The sequence below is a fragment of the Lynx rufus genome, unplaced genomic scaffold, assembly GCF_022079265.1.
Source record: "Lynx rufus isolate CCGP_SWC_20201006 ecotype Redwood Valley unplaced genomic scaffold, mLynRuf1.p SCAF_7, whole genome shotgun sequence".
Classification (NCBI taxonomy): domain Eukaryota; kingdom Metazoa; phylum Chordata; class Mammalia; order Carnivora; family Felidae; genus Lynx; species Lynx rufus.
Window position 1 is genome coordinate 121,827,118 of NW_025814889.1, and position 16,900 is coordinate 121,844,017.

General features: G+C 38.3%; 1 protein-coding gene across 2 annotated transcripts in view; it reads left to right on the forward strand.

Moving 5' to 3' along the window:
* Positions 1-16,900, forward strand: part of UTP20 (UTP20 small subunit processome component) — a 109,715-nt gene that overhangs the window by 86,808 nt on the left and 6,007 nt on the right. For both annotated transcript variants that reach the window (XM_047065766.1, XM_047065767.1), the window contains exons 44-57: positions 2,871-2,969; positions 3,802-3,969; positions 5,343-5,509; positions 6,553-6,694; positions 7,756-7,872; positions 9,583-9,753; positions 9,987-10,118; positions 10,578-10,688; positions 12,318-12,397; positions 12,824-12,893; positions 13,021-13,203; positions 14,419-14,550; positions 15,000-15,132; positions 16,701-16,888. In XM_047065766.1, coding sequence (XP_046921722.1) covers positions 2,871-2,969; positions 3,802-3,969; positions 5,343-5,509; positions 6,553-6,694; positions 7,756-7,872; positions 9,583-9,753; positions 9,987-10,118; positions 10,578-10,688; positions 12,318-12,397; positions 12,824-12,893; positions 13,021-13,203; positions 14,419-14,550; positions 15,000-15,132; positions 16,701-16,888 — 1,893 coding nt within the window. The remainder of the gene's footprint in view (positions 1-2,870; positions 2,970-3,801; positions 3,970-5,342; positions 5,510-6,552; positions 6,695-7,755; positions 7,873-9,582; positions 9,754-9,986; positions 10,119-10,577; positions 10,689-12,317; positions 12,398-12,823; positions 12,894-13,020; positions 13,204-14,418; positions 14,551-14,999; positions 15,133-16,700; positions 16,889-16,900) is intronic.

Consider the following 16,900-nt stretch of genomic DNA (forward strand, 5'->3'; position numbering starts at 1 on the left):
ACAGCTCAGAGCCTAGAGCCTGCCTCAGATTGTGTGTCTCCCTCTCTCTCTGCCCCTCCCTGCTCATGCTCTCTCTCTCTTAAAAATAAACACTTAAAAAAAAATAAGATAAAATAAACACTTAAAAAATTTTTTTATTTTTTATTTTTTTAATTTTTTTTTTTTTAACATTTATTCATTTTTGAGAGAGAGACAGAACGCAGGCAAGGGAGGGGCAGAGAGAGAGGGAGTCACAGAATTCGAAGCAGGCTCCAGGCTCTGAGGTGTCAGCACAGAGCCCGACACGGGGCTCGAACTCAGGAACTGCAAGATCATGGCCTGAGCTGAAGTCGGATGCTCAACCAACTGGGGCGCCAGGCTAGCTCAGTCGTTAGAGTGTGTGACTTTTGATCTTGGAGTTGTGAATTTGAGCCCCACATTCACTGTAGAGATTACTTAAAAAAAGTAAAATCCAATCTGTGTATTGACAACCAATTATGTTTCCTTAGCCTATGATCATTATCTGGTGTTCCCTGTGATAATTTGTAACACTAGAAGCAGTATAAAGAACGCAGAAAGCTTGAGAGGCAACATAGTGTAGTGATGCAGAGCTGGGGCTGTGACACCAGCTCTGTGGTTTCAAATCCTGACTCTACCACTGCCTACCCATGCAACCTGGGGCAAGTTACTTGATCTCTCTGTGCCTCAGCTTTCTCACCTGAAAAGTGCTGATAAATACAGCACCTTATACCATGGATACAGCGAGCAAGGATTAAATGATTTAATACATGTGAGGTATTAATACAATAATTTTAGTAGCCAGTAGTAAGCTCTTAGGAATGTTATTAGCTATGGTTACTGTGAAGAGCAAAAACTTGTCTATTTCCTTCATAACAGCTTTGATTGCACCCAACATTGGCAAGCTCTTTAATTCACAGGTTGGTTTTTAAAGTTCAAGACTCTTGTGCCTTTTCTTTATAAATCAATGGCCTGGAGGTGCCTAGGTGGCTCAGTCGATTAAGCGGCCAACTTCATTCAGCTCAGGTTATGATTTCATGAGTTTGAGCCCTGCATTGAGCTCTGTACTGACAGTGTGGAGTCTGTTTGGGGTTTTCTCTTTCTCGCTCTCTCTCTGCCCCCCCCAGCTTGTTCCCTCCCTCCCTTCCCCCCCCCAAAATAAATGAATAAAATAAAATAAAATAAAATAAAATAATAAAATAAAATAAAATAAATAAAATAAAATATCAGTGGCCTGGTTTAGTCACAGTAGTACACGCCAAGCTTGGTGATATGTTTCTGAGCATCTTTTGTACAAAGTGATCATTTGGTTAAAGTCTTTTATTTTATTTATTTTTTATTTTTTCAATATATGAAGTTTATTGTCAAATTGGTTTCCATACAACACCCAGTGCTCATCCCAAAACGTGTCCTTCTCAATACCCATCACCCACCCTCCCCGCCCTCCCACCCCTCATCAACCCTCAGTTTGTTCTCAGTTTTTAAGAGTCTCTTATGCTTTGGCTCTCTCCCACTCTAACCTCTTTTTTTTTTCCTTCTCCTCCCCCATGGGTTTCTGTTAAGTTTCTCAGGATCCACATAAGAGTGAAAACATATGGTATCTGTCTTTCTCTGTATGGCTTATTTCACTTAGCATCACACTCTCCAGTTCCATCCAGGTTGCTACAAAGGGCCATATTTCATTCTTTCTCATTGCCAAATAGTACTCCATTATATATATAAACCACAATTTCTTTATCCATTCATCAGTTGATGGACATTTAGGCTCCTTCCATAATTTGGCTATTGTTGAGAGTGCTGCTATAAACATTGGGGTACAAGTGCCCCTGTGCATCAGTACTCCTGTAGCCCTTGGGTAAATTCCTAGCAGTGCTACTGCTGGGTCATAGGGTAAGTCTATTTTTAATTTTTTGAGGAACCTCCACACTGTTTTTCAGAGTGGCTGCACCAATTTGCATTCCCACCAACAGTGCAAGAGGGTTCCCGTTTCTTCACATCCTCGCCAGCATCTATAGTCTCCTGATTTGTTCATTTTGGCCACTCTGACTGGTGTGAGGTGATATCTGAGTGTGGTTTTGATTTGTATTTCCCTGATGAGGAGCGACGTTGAGCATCTTTTCATGTGCCTGTTGGCCATCTGGATGTCTTCTTTAGAGAAGTGTCTATTCATGTTTTCTGCCCATTTCTTCACTGGATTATTTGTTTTTTGGGTGTGGAGTTTGGTGAGCTCTTTATAGATTTTGGATACTAGCCCTTTGTCCAATATGTCATTTGCAAATATCTTTTCCCGTTTTGTTGGTTGTTTCCTTTGCTGTGCAGAAGCTTTTTATCTTCATAAGGTCCCAGTAATTCATTTTTGCTTTTAATTCCCTTGCCTTTGGGGATGTGTCAAGTAAGAGATTGCTACGGCTGAGGTCAGAGAGGTCTTTTCCTGCTTTCTCCTCTAGGGTTTTGATGGTTTCCTGTCTCACATTCAGGTCCTTTATCCATTTTGAGTTTATTTTTGTGAATGGTGTGAGAAAGTGGTCTAGTTTCAATCTTCTGCATGTTGCTGTCCAGTTCTCCCAGCACCATTTGTTAAAGAGACTCTTTTTTCCAGTGGATGTTCTTTCCTGCTTTGTCAAAGATGAGTTGGCCATACGTTTGTGGGTCTAGTTCTGGGGTTTCTATTCTATTCCATTGGTCTATGTGTCTGTTTTTGTGCCAGGTTAAAGTCTTTTAGATGGTGATAGAAGTATGTGTCATTTGTCAAAACTTCCCCCTACAGTAATTATGGAAACTCTGAGCGCTCTCTGCAGTACTTCTTAGATCTTATTTTTTTTCTACTATGGTATTCTTAACCATTCATATTCTTACTGCGCATTTCATTTTAGGTCCATGTGCTGACTTACACTGTTTATATGTTGCTGCAAGGCCTCACCAACAAGCTACAAGTTGGGGATTTGGACTCCTGTTTAGATATAATGATTGAGGTAAGATTTAGAAAAAAGGAGTGTCATTTTCTCAACTGGGCAATGGACACAAAAAATCGGCTCACAAAATACGAAATATTTATAACCTGTAAAAATGAAAATGATGTACTATCTCATCTCTTAGATTAGCAGAAGTTTAAAAAGCTGACTCAGATGAAGTGAGGTGGACTCTCTACCATTGCTAGTAGGTCATGAGTTTTGGTATAACCTTTCTGGGAAGAAAGTTGATGTTGTGTATCAGGAGCTTTAAAATAAGCAAAAATATCGACCACTTTTAAGAATCTGAGATGTATTTAGTCTGGGGTTTATATAAAAATAGGTGCACCAGAGCTTTACGTACAGTAGTGAAAAATTTAATAACCATCAACTTTTAAAATTGATCATGTGATAATTTGGGGGGTGAGATTAGGAAGAGACTAAATTTGCCCTACTGCCTTTGTTCATTCATAAAAAAATGTACGTATTTAAACATTTTGAATTAAACACATCAGTTTTGATAAGTTACAGATATCATCAGTTTTTTAAAGGGAAATCCTCGGTAATATCCAAGAGGAAGTACCTGTCTCTTATATTATACAATCATATATGTAAATCTATATAGCACTCTTTTATTTCCCCTTAGTAAAAACCTTCAGGTGTTGCGGTATTTGCTTGTCTTTCAGTAATTGGTCCCTGAACTGCCTTGAAAAAGTGAAATCTAATAGAAATTCCTGCCATCTGATTTCAGTCCTGTCCAACTTGTTTTCCTCCCATCTGGATGTATCAGAGACTGCTTATGTTGACATATCTTGCTGATTACACATAATTGCCATTTGGCTTTTTTCTTTCAAAGATTTTTAACCATGAGTTGTTTGGTGCCATTGCTGAAGAGAAGGAAGTGAAGCAGATCCTCTCCAAAGTCATGGAGGCACGAAGAAGCAAGAGTTACGATTCTTACGAAATCCTGGGCAAGTTTGTAGGGAAAGATCAGGTTACAAAACTTATCCTTCCATTAAAAGAGGTAAGGACTTGAATGCAGTACAGGAGATCCCCACATTACAGCATCATGAGTTCTTAAAACGACCCATGCAGTAATGCTGCACTTGACCACCAGGATTTCATTTGGTACGAAGAGCATGGATACCACATGGCCACTAGCTGGCAGCCCTAGGTGGCATTCTAAACTAAGAACCAGATTCCTGGATGTAAACCATGTGATGCAGAAACAAAAAATTGAAATTCAAGTGAGTTTTATAGTTGGCTCAAGTCAGCAGCTAGGAACATAGCTTTTGAAGACAGATTGCTGCTCCCAGATTGCCAAGAGGGAGAAAAGTGACATCTGTTGAACATATATTATGTTCTCAGCATCGTGTTTCATGATCTCTTCTAATCTGCACAGCCACTCTGAGATCAATGGTACTTTCATCTTACAGATAAGAAAATGTAGGCTCAACAAAAGGTAGAAGGGTCATGATTAAGGAGGAAAGTAAAACGTTACTTGTAGATCTTTCTGATCCAAAGCTTACATTCTTTGCACTGTTTTCATTCTGCTCCTGTCGGGCAGGGACTGTAGTTTACTTACCTTCATTATGTTCTCTGTGCCTAATGTAGGGGTGAACACTCAACAAATGTTATTAACTCATTTTATTATAATTTTATGCACAAAAACTAGAGCAAAACACTATTCAATGACATGAATTAACCTTAATTCCAAATGTTTTGGTGTCAGAATAACTCCATAATTTTTTCTACAATGCATTAATCTTATCTAAACCTGAGAATGTTAAGTATGTTTTGAGGATGAAAAAGAATTAACACAGCACATGTATTTTCCATGTATATTATCAAGTCCCTCCCAGATAGTTAAAGTTATTAATACCGTGTCCTGTGCAAAGAAATATTTATAAAGTGCTGAGGGTTTTGTTGATGTTGATGGTCCTAGATTCCCATTAAGTTCCTATGATTCGGCCTAATGACTAATATCAAACCCTGAGGCTTGGCCATCACAACACTGTTAGCATGGTTTCAGATGAGTACTGACTGCATTTTGGTAATGTTGTATATGTGCACGTGCTTGCCTATGATGCACTTACAGGGTTGATGTCTTCCATGTATCACGTCATGTCTCCAGTCCTGTGCCCTGAGGTCTCACCAACAGAGAGCACAGAGAAATCCAGAGACATACATGATGCTGATAGTGGTTGTCTCTGGGATTGAAAGTATGTGTAAATGTTACTTTGTATGCTCTGTTTGAAATTTTATTAAGGATGTTTCTTTTTAATTAGAAAAATAAACCTATATTAAAAAGGAAATGTATTTTTTAAAAACTACCATCACAACAAACAAAAAGGCAGTTCTGTGTTATCTCAACATGACATTTATGTTTGCCTTTAGATCTTACAAAATACCACGAGTTTAAAACTGGCCCGGAAAGTTCATGAAACCTTGCGCCGAATCATAGCAGGATTAATTGTAAATCAAGAAATGAAGGCAGAATCCATACTATTGCTCAGTTATGGGTTGGTCAGTGAAAATCTTCCCCTGTTAACAGAGAAAGAAAAGTAAGTTTGAAAGAAAAAAAAAAAAAACAACTATCCTTGGGTGCTTGCTTCTGATAAACCATTCAGTTTTCATTTACTCTTAAGTGAGTTAATTTAATAATTTACCTTAGTTAAAACACACACACACACACACACACACACACACACACACACACACACATAGAGTAAAACCTTGGATTGCGAGTAACTTGTTCTGCAAGACAAGCAAACATTTCTAATAAATTTTAACTTGATGAAAGAGTGACGTCTTGCAATATAAGTAGTACCTGATGCCATATATCACATGATCACAACTGAGCCAATGGTTCTTGAAATTTACTTTGATATACAAGTGCTTCGGGTTACAAGCATGTTTTCCGGAATGAATTATGCTTACAAACCAAGGTTTTACTGCATATGCATGTTTACATATATTATACAATTACATAATATATAATACATGTACAATTATTTATGTGTACATATAATTATATACATAATACATATACAATTACATACTTGTATAATATATGCTATATATATTTGAGTTATGAGACGGTTCTCCTTTGTGGTGTTTGGGCTAAAGCCCTTCCAGGTGATAAATCTCAGCATGAGATGATTTTCTGATAAATGAGTAAGTTAGCTGTGACAGCAGCCAGTTATGTTATTTATTGAATCAAAGTTAGGATAGATTTTAAATACATAGCTTTTCTTCTGATTAAATAGATATCTAGACCTGAAAAGGTTTTAAAATACCTCCTTTGGATTTTGCTTTTGGGTTCTAAAAGAAACTCCTTGGCATTTGTTTTCAAACATCAAGGGAGTGTCCTTTTACTGTTCATCTTAATCTAAACGTGTGTTCATCAATCTGATTTCTGTTTCTGGGGTTGTTCTACAGCTTTGATCAGCAACCTAATAATCTTTTTCTCATGGTTGAAGGAGAAAAAAAGCCCACAGTGAATAGCATACTACTTAGTGCTGGACTCCAGTCACCAGACAGGGTCACGTGACTTAGAGTGCAGCATACAGTGTTCTTGCCCCTGTTTTTCCTTTGTGACTGACAGAAACCCAGCAGCCCCTGCACTGGATCCACGTCTGCCACCCCAGAGCTGTCTTCTGCTCCCCCCAACTCCAGTTCGAGGTGGGCAGAAAGCTGTTGTGAGCAGGAAAACCAACATGCACATATTTATTGAGTCTGGACTCCGGGTAAGAATTAACCCTTAAAGTGTGATTTGCTGCCCACAGTGAGTGTGCCTTTCAGTCCTCTGCTCATTCCCACTGTAAATGCCTTATCAGAAATAAATTACAGGCTATTTTTTTTGTTTGTTTGTTTATTTAGTTTGAGAGGGAGAGACAGTGTGAGCAGGGGAGGGGCGGAGAGAGAGAATCCCAAGCAGGCTCCACACTGTCAGCGTAGAACCTGATGTGGGGCTCAATCCCATGAACTATGAGTACATGACCTGAGCCAAGATCGAGAGTTGGACACGTAATCAGTTGAGCCGCCCAGGTGCCCCTGGGCCATTTTTTTAAAGGTGCATTGGTCCATTTACCATTTCTCTCTTCTAGTACTTACTTTGATGATATAATGGTCTCAGGGTTCATGATTCTGACCTAACATTTATTATGGGTTCACTTTGATTTGCCCATGGGCATCTCTAAATTATTTTGAATTTTTTTTAAAGATGTAAGTGTCTAAAAACACAAATCTGATCGTTTTATTTCCTTTTTATTACCTTCATTGGCTCCCATTTTTCTTGAGAGCCTGGTCTTTCATCTGGGCTACAGGGGCCAAACTTTGTATTGTATCATTCCCAACACACAGCTCAGCCACACTGGCTTCCCTTCAGTTTCATAGTCTCCACACTCTGTCACTCCAGGACTTTACCACGGGCTCCTCCCTTTGCCAGGGTCCCCACAGAACTCCCAAAGCACACTGCATTTACAGTTAATTATTTGCTAGAGTCTCTCTTCCTGGTTAAGATCCATCAGGCAGGAACCATGTTCATCTTGATCATTGCTGTGCCCCGTGTGCCAACCCAGTGCCTCGAATCAAAGTAAATCCTGAGTAATCATTTGGTAAATGAACTCAGCATCTCAGCTGCACAGTGAACTCCTACCTTCTTCACTTACTGAGAGTCTCCCAGGCCCTTTACCATTCCTTCAGAATTTTTGTTGCTTCATGTTTCTCTCTTAAAATCATTTTACCTTTACCTAACTCATTTGGTCTTCTGGGCAACTGGTATGAAATATCTTTTTGAATCTTTTAGCTGCTACATCTGAGTCTAAAGACTTCCAAGATCAAGTCTTCAAGTGAACCTGTTCTGGAAATGTTGGATCCTTTTGTCTCTCTCCTCATAGACTGCCTGGTTTCCATGGATGTGAAGGTGAGCTTCTGTTCCTTCATGAGAACTGTGTTGCACAAAATACCCAGAACTTTTAGGCTTGTGCTTCACAAGATGATGGAGTTTTTAAGTGGCTTTATGATATCGTGAACGACTTCTGTTCCCTACATTACGTTGCTTTCCAACCATATATTTGGATAGCCTTCAACAGTGTTACAGGCTCTGGTAGATAACATTATACTTCATTGGGTCCTTGCAACATCATGAGGCTGAGTAATGGTGTCACCATGTCAGAACTGATCATCTCCATCATCCTTGTCACTACTGCCCTCACTGGTGTGAATCCTCATAACAACCTATGAAGCACATATTATTAATGCTTCTGTTTTATCAGTGAGAAAAGTAGGCTATCAGCTGACTTGGCCTAGATCACAGATCTAGGATATCAGTCCGTCAGACTCCAGAGCTGACACATCTCCCGTTTCCTGCCTGCCTGTCTTATAGTGAAGGTGCCAGGAGGTTAAGTAACATCTCTGTAGTTGAATGGGTAATAAACTGCAGAGCTGGGATTTAAGCTCTGGCCTTTGTGACTCCAAAGACCTTTCCTCTATGGCTTCATCTAATCCAGCCCAAGAAGACCTTACAGCAACCAGAGCAGTGTGGGTCTATTAGGCACAGCTGAACTAGGTGAAGTAACTGATCTCAGCAGTCTCTAAGGTTTGAGCGGGAGGTCAAGGATTCTCATGTCATCGCTTGGTCCCAGCACACTTTTTTCATATCTTTTGCACAGTACTTAACTATGTTAAATTGTAGTGTATTGTTCTCATGCTTAATTTCTTAGCCAGCTGTCTGCTCTTTAAATAGAGGGACAGTGTTCTCTTTATCTTTGTAATTCTGATTTTTAGAGTGCCTTGTATACAGTTGCTTAGAATGGATTAAAGTACCATTCTAGAAAATAGAAAAGTCATTTATAATGTATCTTTCCAGACAAAAAAAAGTTGCTGAAATTGGCCAATTCAGGATGCCTGGGTGACTCAGTCAGTTAAGCATCTGACTCTTGATTTCAGCTCAGGTGATGATATTACAGTTCATGAGTTTGAGCCCCACATTGGGCTCTGTGCTGACAGTGCAGAGCCTGCTTGGGATCTTCTCTCTCCCTCTCTTTCTGCCTCTCCCCTGCTCTCTCTCTCAAAAATAAAAAATAAAAACATTGAAAATAAATAAATTGGCCAGTTCTTCCAGTCATTGACTCATATAGGTTAAGAATATGGTGCACTCTTTCTTATTTACTTGCATCACCTTTTTTTTTTTTTTTTAATTTTTTTTTTTCAACGTTTATTTATTTTTGGGACAGAGAGAGACAGAGCATGAACGGGGGAGGGGCAGAGAGAGAGGGAGACACAGAATCGGAAACAGGCTCCAGGCTCTGAGCCATCAGCCCAGAGCCCGACGCGGGGCTCGAACTCATTGACCGCGAGATCGTGACCTGGCTGAAGTCGGACGCTTAACCGACTGCGCCACCCAGGCGCCCCTACTTGCATCACCTTTATGTGCCTTAGAGAAGCAGTAAGTTCTACCACAGGGAATAGGAAATCTCCTTCTCTTCTTATGCTTTTGGTATACGGTTCTTCTAGAGTGGGCTGAGCAGAGTATTTCATTTTTTCAACTTGATTGCTTATAGCGTCTACACAGCCTCAGGTGCTTGACTGTTGGGTTTGATCACTACATAAATTGGTTGGTTTTGTTTTTCAGGTGATCACAGGTGCTTTACAGTGCCTGATCTGGGTCTTGAGGTTCCCTCTGCCTTCCATAGAAACAAAAGCAGAACAGCTGACAAAACACCTCTTCCTGTTGCTGAAGGACTATGCAAAACTTGGAGCTGCCAGGGGCCAGAACTTCCACCTGGTGGTAAATTGTTTCAAGGTGAGGTGTTTTTAGTTATACTTCGAAAGAGCCAGGACCAGGTTTAACATCAAACTTAGGCTTCCTCATTGTCCTTTGGTCCTGTTCAGAATTTTTTCCAGATTAATTTGCTAAGGCCAGAGGGTTGGTATCCTGTGTGAAAAAGCATTGATGTTGTATTAAGGCCTTACCATTTCACTGATTCTTCATTCGTGGGATGTCCTGGCTATTAACCTCACTAGTTTAATTTACAGTGTGTGACCATAGTTGTGAAGAAAGTGAAGTCTTACCAGATAACCGAAAAGCAGCTTCAAGTTCTACTAGCATATGCTGAAGAAGACATTTATGATACTTCAAGACAGGCCACTGCATTTGGTCTTCTGAAGGTATGGTATCACCAGAATGTTGGATTTTACAGTTTATGTGCCTCAGATTAGATACTTAGAATAATGTGGAACAAAGTATTTTGACTAGCTGTGGATTTCCAAAATTAATTTATAAACATTGTGATGATTTTGATGGATTAATGGTAATCTAACATACCTACTTATTAAAATGTTTGAACATGAATTCAATTAACACTTCCAGAGCCTTCTATAAAAGTAGAGGAAAGTTTAAAAAATGCTTGTATTTACTGTATTGGACTTTGTGGAGCTTTTTTCTTTTTTTAATTATAAAATACATAAAACAAAAGTCACTATTTTAACCATTTTTAAGTGTGTTTTTTTCTCTTGAAGGTTACTTTCATTATTTTTGAAAATTGCCTATGACTGCTTTAACAGTGCATCAGCTTACAACCATCTGCAGTAGAACATGAAATGAGATGTCTTCCTTTTTTATTTTAGGCCATTTTATCAAGGAAGTTGTTAGTCCCAGAAATCGATGATGTCATGCGGAAAGTATCCAAGTTGGCAATTTCTGCACAAAGTGAACCTGTCAGAGTCCAATGCAGACAGGTTCGTAGAGAAGAAGCCTTATTCCCATAGCAAGTGTTGGGTCCTGTCTTCTCTGTTCCATATTTAGATAGACAGATGTCAACATTGACTGAATTCTGAAGATAATTTTGTGTCACATTGTTGCTTTATTCTGAGACTCAGGAACCCATTTACTTACCAAGTGTGAGAAGCATGTCTGCTCTGCCTTAAGGGGATTTCAGTTAACAAAGAGCATTTTGAGAATAACCCATCACAAGTGCAATGTTTCAAATGGATAAAGATGTATATTTTCCTTCTGTAGCATGATAGCCTGCACCAAATATTTCCATCCATTGGTCCAGTCATCAATTACTTATGCATATTACTATGTGCCAGGTGCTGCTGGAAAAGCAGTCAACAAAATTTTTATAGTCCCTGTCAGATAGTGAAATTTTAAAGTACACAGGCACAAAGCAAAAATTCCACAGGTATTTAATTACAGGCATCCTAAGTGCCAGGAGGGAGAAAGCACTGTCATATTTCATTATTTATAAGACATACCTTTATTTATATACTTCAAAGAAAGAAAACACTATGACACAGTGGTAAGATGCCATCAATTTTAAGATACATCCCAATTTCAGATCTGTTAAAATGTGAAAAACTGTGCTGCTTAGAATTGACAAAATATGGAAGAGTAGATGATAAGAACATATGATCAGGTTGAGGACCACCCTGGTGTTAGAATCAGGAAGGGCTCTCCTGAGGATTGGCTTGTCAGCAGAAATGTGAAGGAAGAAAAAGGCTTAGTTTTCCAGTTGAAGGGAGCAGCCAATGCCTAAGGAAGGTAAGCCTTGAGGTAGGTAAGGGCCTTACTTATTAGAGGAGATAAATGAAGGTTAAGTGAGGTGGGGAAGGGAGCCAGGTCAGGCAAGACCTCGTGTACTTGTTAAAGATTTATTTAAAAAAAAAAAAAAAAAAAAAAGATTTATTTAGGGCTTTATTCCAGTAGCAGAAAGCTATTGATATATAATAGCTTATATATAAATACTTATATTATTTTATTAATTACTTTTATTAATAAATTAGTACAATGGTTTGAAAGAAGATAAACCAGGCATGGAATTCTGGCACTGTCACCTGAGCATGTTACTCACCTCTCTGTGCCAACTTCATTCTCTTCATCTGTAAGATGGGGATAATATCCCCTACTTTCCAAGAAAGTGATGACAGTTAACTGAGGAACACTTAGCACAGTGCTTGGCATATAGAATTAATTGACGTATAATTAATAAATGAATTAGTATTATCTGTATTAATATCAATCATCATTGTCATTCTTATTCAAGGGGAAATACAGGGGTGAACCACAGTCCGTACTCAGTCCACCATACCACACTACCTATGGAAGAGAGTAGCTTCCAACACGTGAGCTTAGATCTGGAGCCCAAAACAACCATGCCAGTGGTAGGCTAGGACTTCTAATCAGGCACTTGGGGCAGGACCTGAGTAAGTGAAGTAGGAGAAGAAAGGAAAGCGTGCAGTTGACTCAGGAGGATTGATCAGTCTTCTGAAAGGTCTTTGTAACTGAACAGTGTATCAGCAGGTTAGGAAGCAGAAATCCTGGAGAGATAGGACCCAAATAATCATCTATGTGGCTTCTGTTCCTAGGTTTTTCTGAAATATATTCTTGACTATCCCCTGGGTGACAAATTGAGACCAAACTTGGAATTCATGCTTGCTCAACTCAAGTAAGTTTAAGCCATAAACTACATAGGGGCAGAAGAGTAGTTTCCTCTCATTTTATTGTGGCACCTGTCTGGAAAATGACAAAATCTAAACATCTGAGGGTGTTATCATTTGAATCATTGACTTGATTATCAAACAGTGTACATGGCTTCATGTGACAGTTGTGTAAGTTGCTTTTCGAATTCGGTCTGACCACTGATTTTCATTAAGAGTCTATTTAAGGAGAATGGTAAAAATCTAACAGAATCACATTTAAAGCTGAATAGTAGCGTGATAGATTTACATAAGTATTAAAATTGGGAACATGGATATTTTTTTCTACTTTTTAAGAAACAGACTGACACCTTAAAACAATGTTTAAAAATTTTTAAAACAATTATTGGTAATTGAAAAGATACTAACAAGTCTATCTAATGTTCTTGCCTTAGTTATGAACATGAGACCGGGAGAGAGTCTGCCTTGGAAATGATCTCCTATCTCTTTGACACATTCCCTCAGGTACCTTGAATCACAGACTGTAGTTATGTTCCCCTTGAGCCCTGGGGGCCCACAGGGAGCCTCCCTTGTTTGGGCATCTATAAGAATTCCAGTCTGAGTGTGCTCTTAACTGCCTGTTTTCTTCTAGGGACTACTCCATGAGAACTGTGGAATGTTCTTTATTCCTCTTTGTCTAATGATGGTGAACGATGATTCTGCCATGTGCAAGAAGATGGCATCCATGACAATCAAATCTTTACTCAGTAAAATCAACCTTGAGAAAAAAGATTGGCTCTTTGATATGGTTACCACCTGGTTTGGAGCAAAAAAGGTTAAGGTTGCTTTTAGTTAAATTTCAATGAAAAGTCCTAGCTTTTGGTATTCACTTTAAATAAGAATACATCTTAAACATTGTTGAATTTTTCCCAAATTTTTTTTTTTTAGTAGATTATGTTAATAATGTACTCTTGCTGGGTGGGGGGGATGGGTTAAGTAGGTGATAGGGATTAAAGAGTATCCTTATGATGAGCACTGAATAATGTATAGAATTGTTGAATCACTATATTGTACACCTGAAACTAATTGTATGTTAACTATATTGGAAATAAAATTTTAAAAATATATATATATTCTTATAGTAAAACTTCAGGAAATATAGAGAGTAACATAAAAATCACCTGTAGTCCCACTACATGATTGTCAGCCAATGACACTGCTATATGAATGTATCGAATGTATCTAACCAGTCCCCAATGATGAATATCTTTGTTTTCAGTTTTGCATATTCAGTTAATGAAATGTAATGTTTGTCAGTGATTATATCCACTTGCTGACTTGCCACCATCAACAGTGGCCCATGTTTGTGGAATATAAACGTGTTGTATCTTAATACTGACTGTAATACATATTAAAGTTAGAATGGGGGGGTATTGTATGCAACTTCCAGTTTTTTAATTAAATTTTTTTTATTGAAATATAATTGACACACAGTGTTACTAGCTTCAGGTGTACGACATTGATACTCGACAATTCTGTATATTATTCAGTGCTCATCTTGATTTTTTTTTTTTAATTTAAAATGGGAGAATATGGGTAATGATGAGTTCCATTTCTTTTTTAATGTTATTCTTGGGTGTGAAGATTTTCTATATTTTTCATTTTAAGCCACCAAAGATCCATATTCTATTGATTTCTGGCATTATAAAGAAATATTGAGGGGTGCCTGGGTGGCTCAGTCGGTTGAGTGTCTGACTTCGGCTCAGGTCACAGTCTCGCAGTTCGTGAGGTCAAGCCCTATGTCTGGCTCTGTGCTGACAGCTCGGAGCCTGGAGCCTGCTTCGCATTCTTTGTCTCCCTCTCTCTCTGCCCCTCCCCTGCTCATGCTCTGTCTCTCTCTCTCTCTCTGTCAAAAATGAATAAACATTAAGAAAAAATTTAAAAAAAGAAATATTGAAGACAGAGTCATGCCCATTTTATTTTATGAATTTGGAAATGGCGTACCAAGTTGTGTTATTAACATTGTCTTTCTGTGGTTTATTTTTGGTAGAGCTTAAATAGGCAACTAGCTGCCCTCATCTGTGGCTTGTTTGTGGAAAGTGAAGGAGTCTCTTTTGAGAGAAGACTTGGAACTGTTCTTCCTGTGATTGAAAAGGAAATTGATCCTGAAAACTTTAAAGATGTAAGTAATTTGCCAGAGAATAAAACTTGTGCTAATTTTTGTAGTTTTACTTAAGGTGGTTTAGCTAACAGCTTAAATATTATGTGTGTTCAAAAATGTTTCTTAATGAAAGCAAGAATTCAGTGTAGCTGGATCTTCTTTTTTAAAATGAGATTTAAAGTAAGTTATCTTCCATAGTATGTGAAGATCGAAGTTTCTCCAGCAGGGGGATTTCACCACCCCACTGCCAACCCTGCTAGACACTTAGCAACACCTGGAGACATGTTTGGTTGTCACAACTGGAGCGTGGAGGGTGCTACTAGCATCTAGCGGGCAGAGACCATGAATGCTGCAGATCAGCCTATAGTCCAGAGGGCAGCACCCACAACAAAAAATTGACCCAAAGTGACAGTAGTACTGATAGAAACCCTGAAGTTGTCTCAATGGATTTATATCCATCCTGTTTTTAGATCATGGAAGAGACTGAAGAAAAAGCTGCAGATCGCCTTCTGTTTAGTTTTCTTACACTGATTAGTAAACTCATCAAGGAATGTAATATTATTCAGTTTACCAAGCCCTCCGAGACGCTGAATAAAATCTGGAGTAAGTATTTCCTTTTTATTTACATCTAAAAACAAACACATTAGTTGTGACAGAATTACTAAAAACCAATTTGGGGAATTAGAGTATGAATACTTAGAAAGTCTATAATGTCAGGGGAACAGTCCATGAGAAAAAGATTTAAAAGACCCTTTCAAATTGATTATAGTGAAAATGTTTCTAGGAAAAATAATATGTTTATGATTTCACAAGTAATACATTTCATTTGTAAAAGAAGGAATATTAATTATGGGAAAGTAAAAGAAAGGAAAGTTTTTCAAAGTCTTCCTTGCTGCTTGGTGTTAATTTGGTATATATTTCCATCCAGTCTGTCTTTTTGTTATATATAGACACAGGTTTTTTTTACAGAGATTGCATAATTCCATATAACTTATATCTTGTTTATACCTAAATAAGAATATTATACTATAACACACTCAGTAGAAAGCTTTTTAAAATAGCTGTAAATAGTCCACCATGCAAATATGCCATGATTTAGTAAACCATTTAACCCTTGGGAGACATTTAAGTTTTTGTCTATCACTCTTTTTTTTAATATATATATTTATTTTTGAGAGAGAGCACACGAGCAGGGGAGGGGCAGAGAGAGAGGGGGACATGGAATCCAAAGCAGGCTCCAGGATCTGAGCTGTCAGTACAGAGCCCAACACGGGGCTCAAAGTCAAGAACCATGAGATCTTGACCTGAGCCAAAGTTGGACACTTAACCAGTTGAGCTACCCAGGTGCCCCTGTATATCACTCTTTAAATAACAAATAAGATCCTAGAATTTTTAATTTAACATACTTAATCTTGATTAGCCAATAGGAAACAGACATTGGAATGAATGCTTTAAGTACCCACCTGTTTTAAAAGAATTCCTGATCCTATGGAAATTACTAAATTACTATATGGCCTACTCTGGTATGATTCCACAGAGACATGGCCAGATTATTAGAAAATACAATACATATAGAACAAAAGTAAAACCATGTTTATGAAATGTATAACAGCATAGACTAAGACTCAGATATGATATGGTTCATCCAGAATTTTAATCTTGTTCCCTACAACCCACAAGGCTTTTCTACTGTATTTTCCAAGTGTAATATATGGAGAGTGGCCATGTAACATAAGAGTGTAAGGTTTGGGGCCAGATCAAGCTAGGGCCCAGGCCTGGTTTTGCCTGTTACAGCGTGGTGCCTCATCTGGCCCCTCTGAAACATTTCCTCATCTGTAAAATGCAACTGACAGTTGTAAGGTCACAGAACTGTTGTGAGGTCTAAATGAAACATATGTAACACACTGAGCCCTGTGCCTGGCACACAGAAAGCCTCAATAAATGATAACTCTCCACCAATTTCAATAACTATTAGGAACAAACATGCGCCTGTATACAAATTTATATTACCTAATTTAGAAATTGTAAATGTTACAGCCAAAAGATGTTGTTCATCTTTGGTTCCTAAATCCAAGCACGTAATAGATAGCGAATGCCTAATCTAATCATATTTACCACCAAAGAGTTGGGAAAGCTGTGAGACATCTGAAAATGCATTTTGGTTCCCTTAGGTTATGTTCATTGTCACCTGAGACATCCACACAGCTGGGTGTGGCTCACTGCAGCCCAGATTTTTGGATTGCTCTTTGCCTCTTGCCAACCAGAGGAACTTACTAGAAAATGGAAGTCTAAAACAACTAAAAAGAAGTTCTCAGAACCTGTAGCAGTAAGATTTCTAACAAATGACCTTGAACAAAAGGTAAGGTTTCTC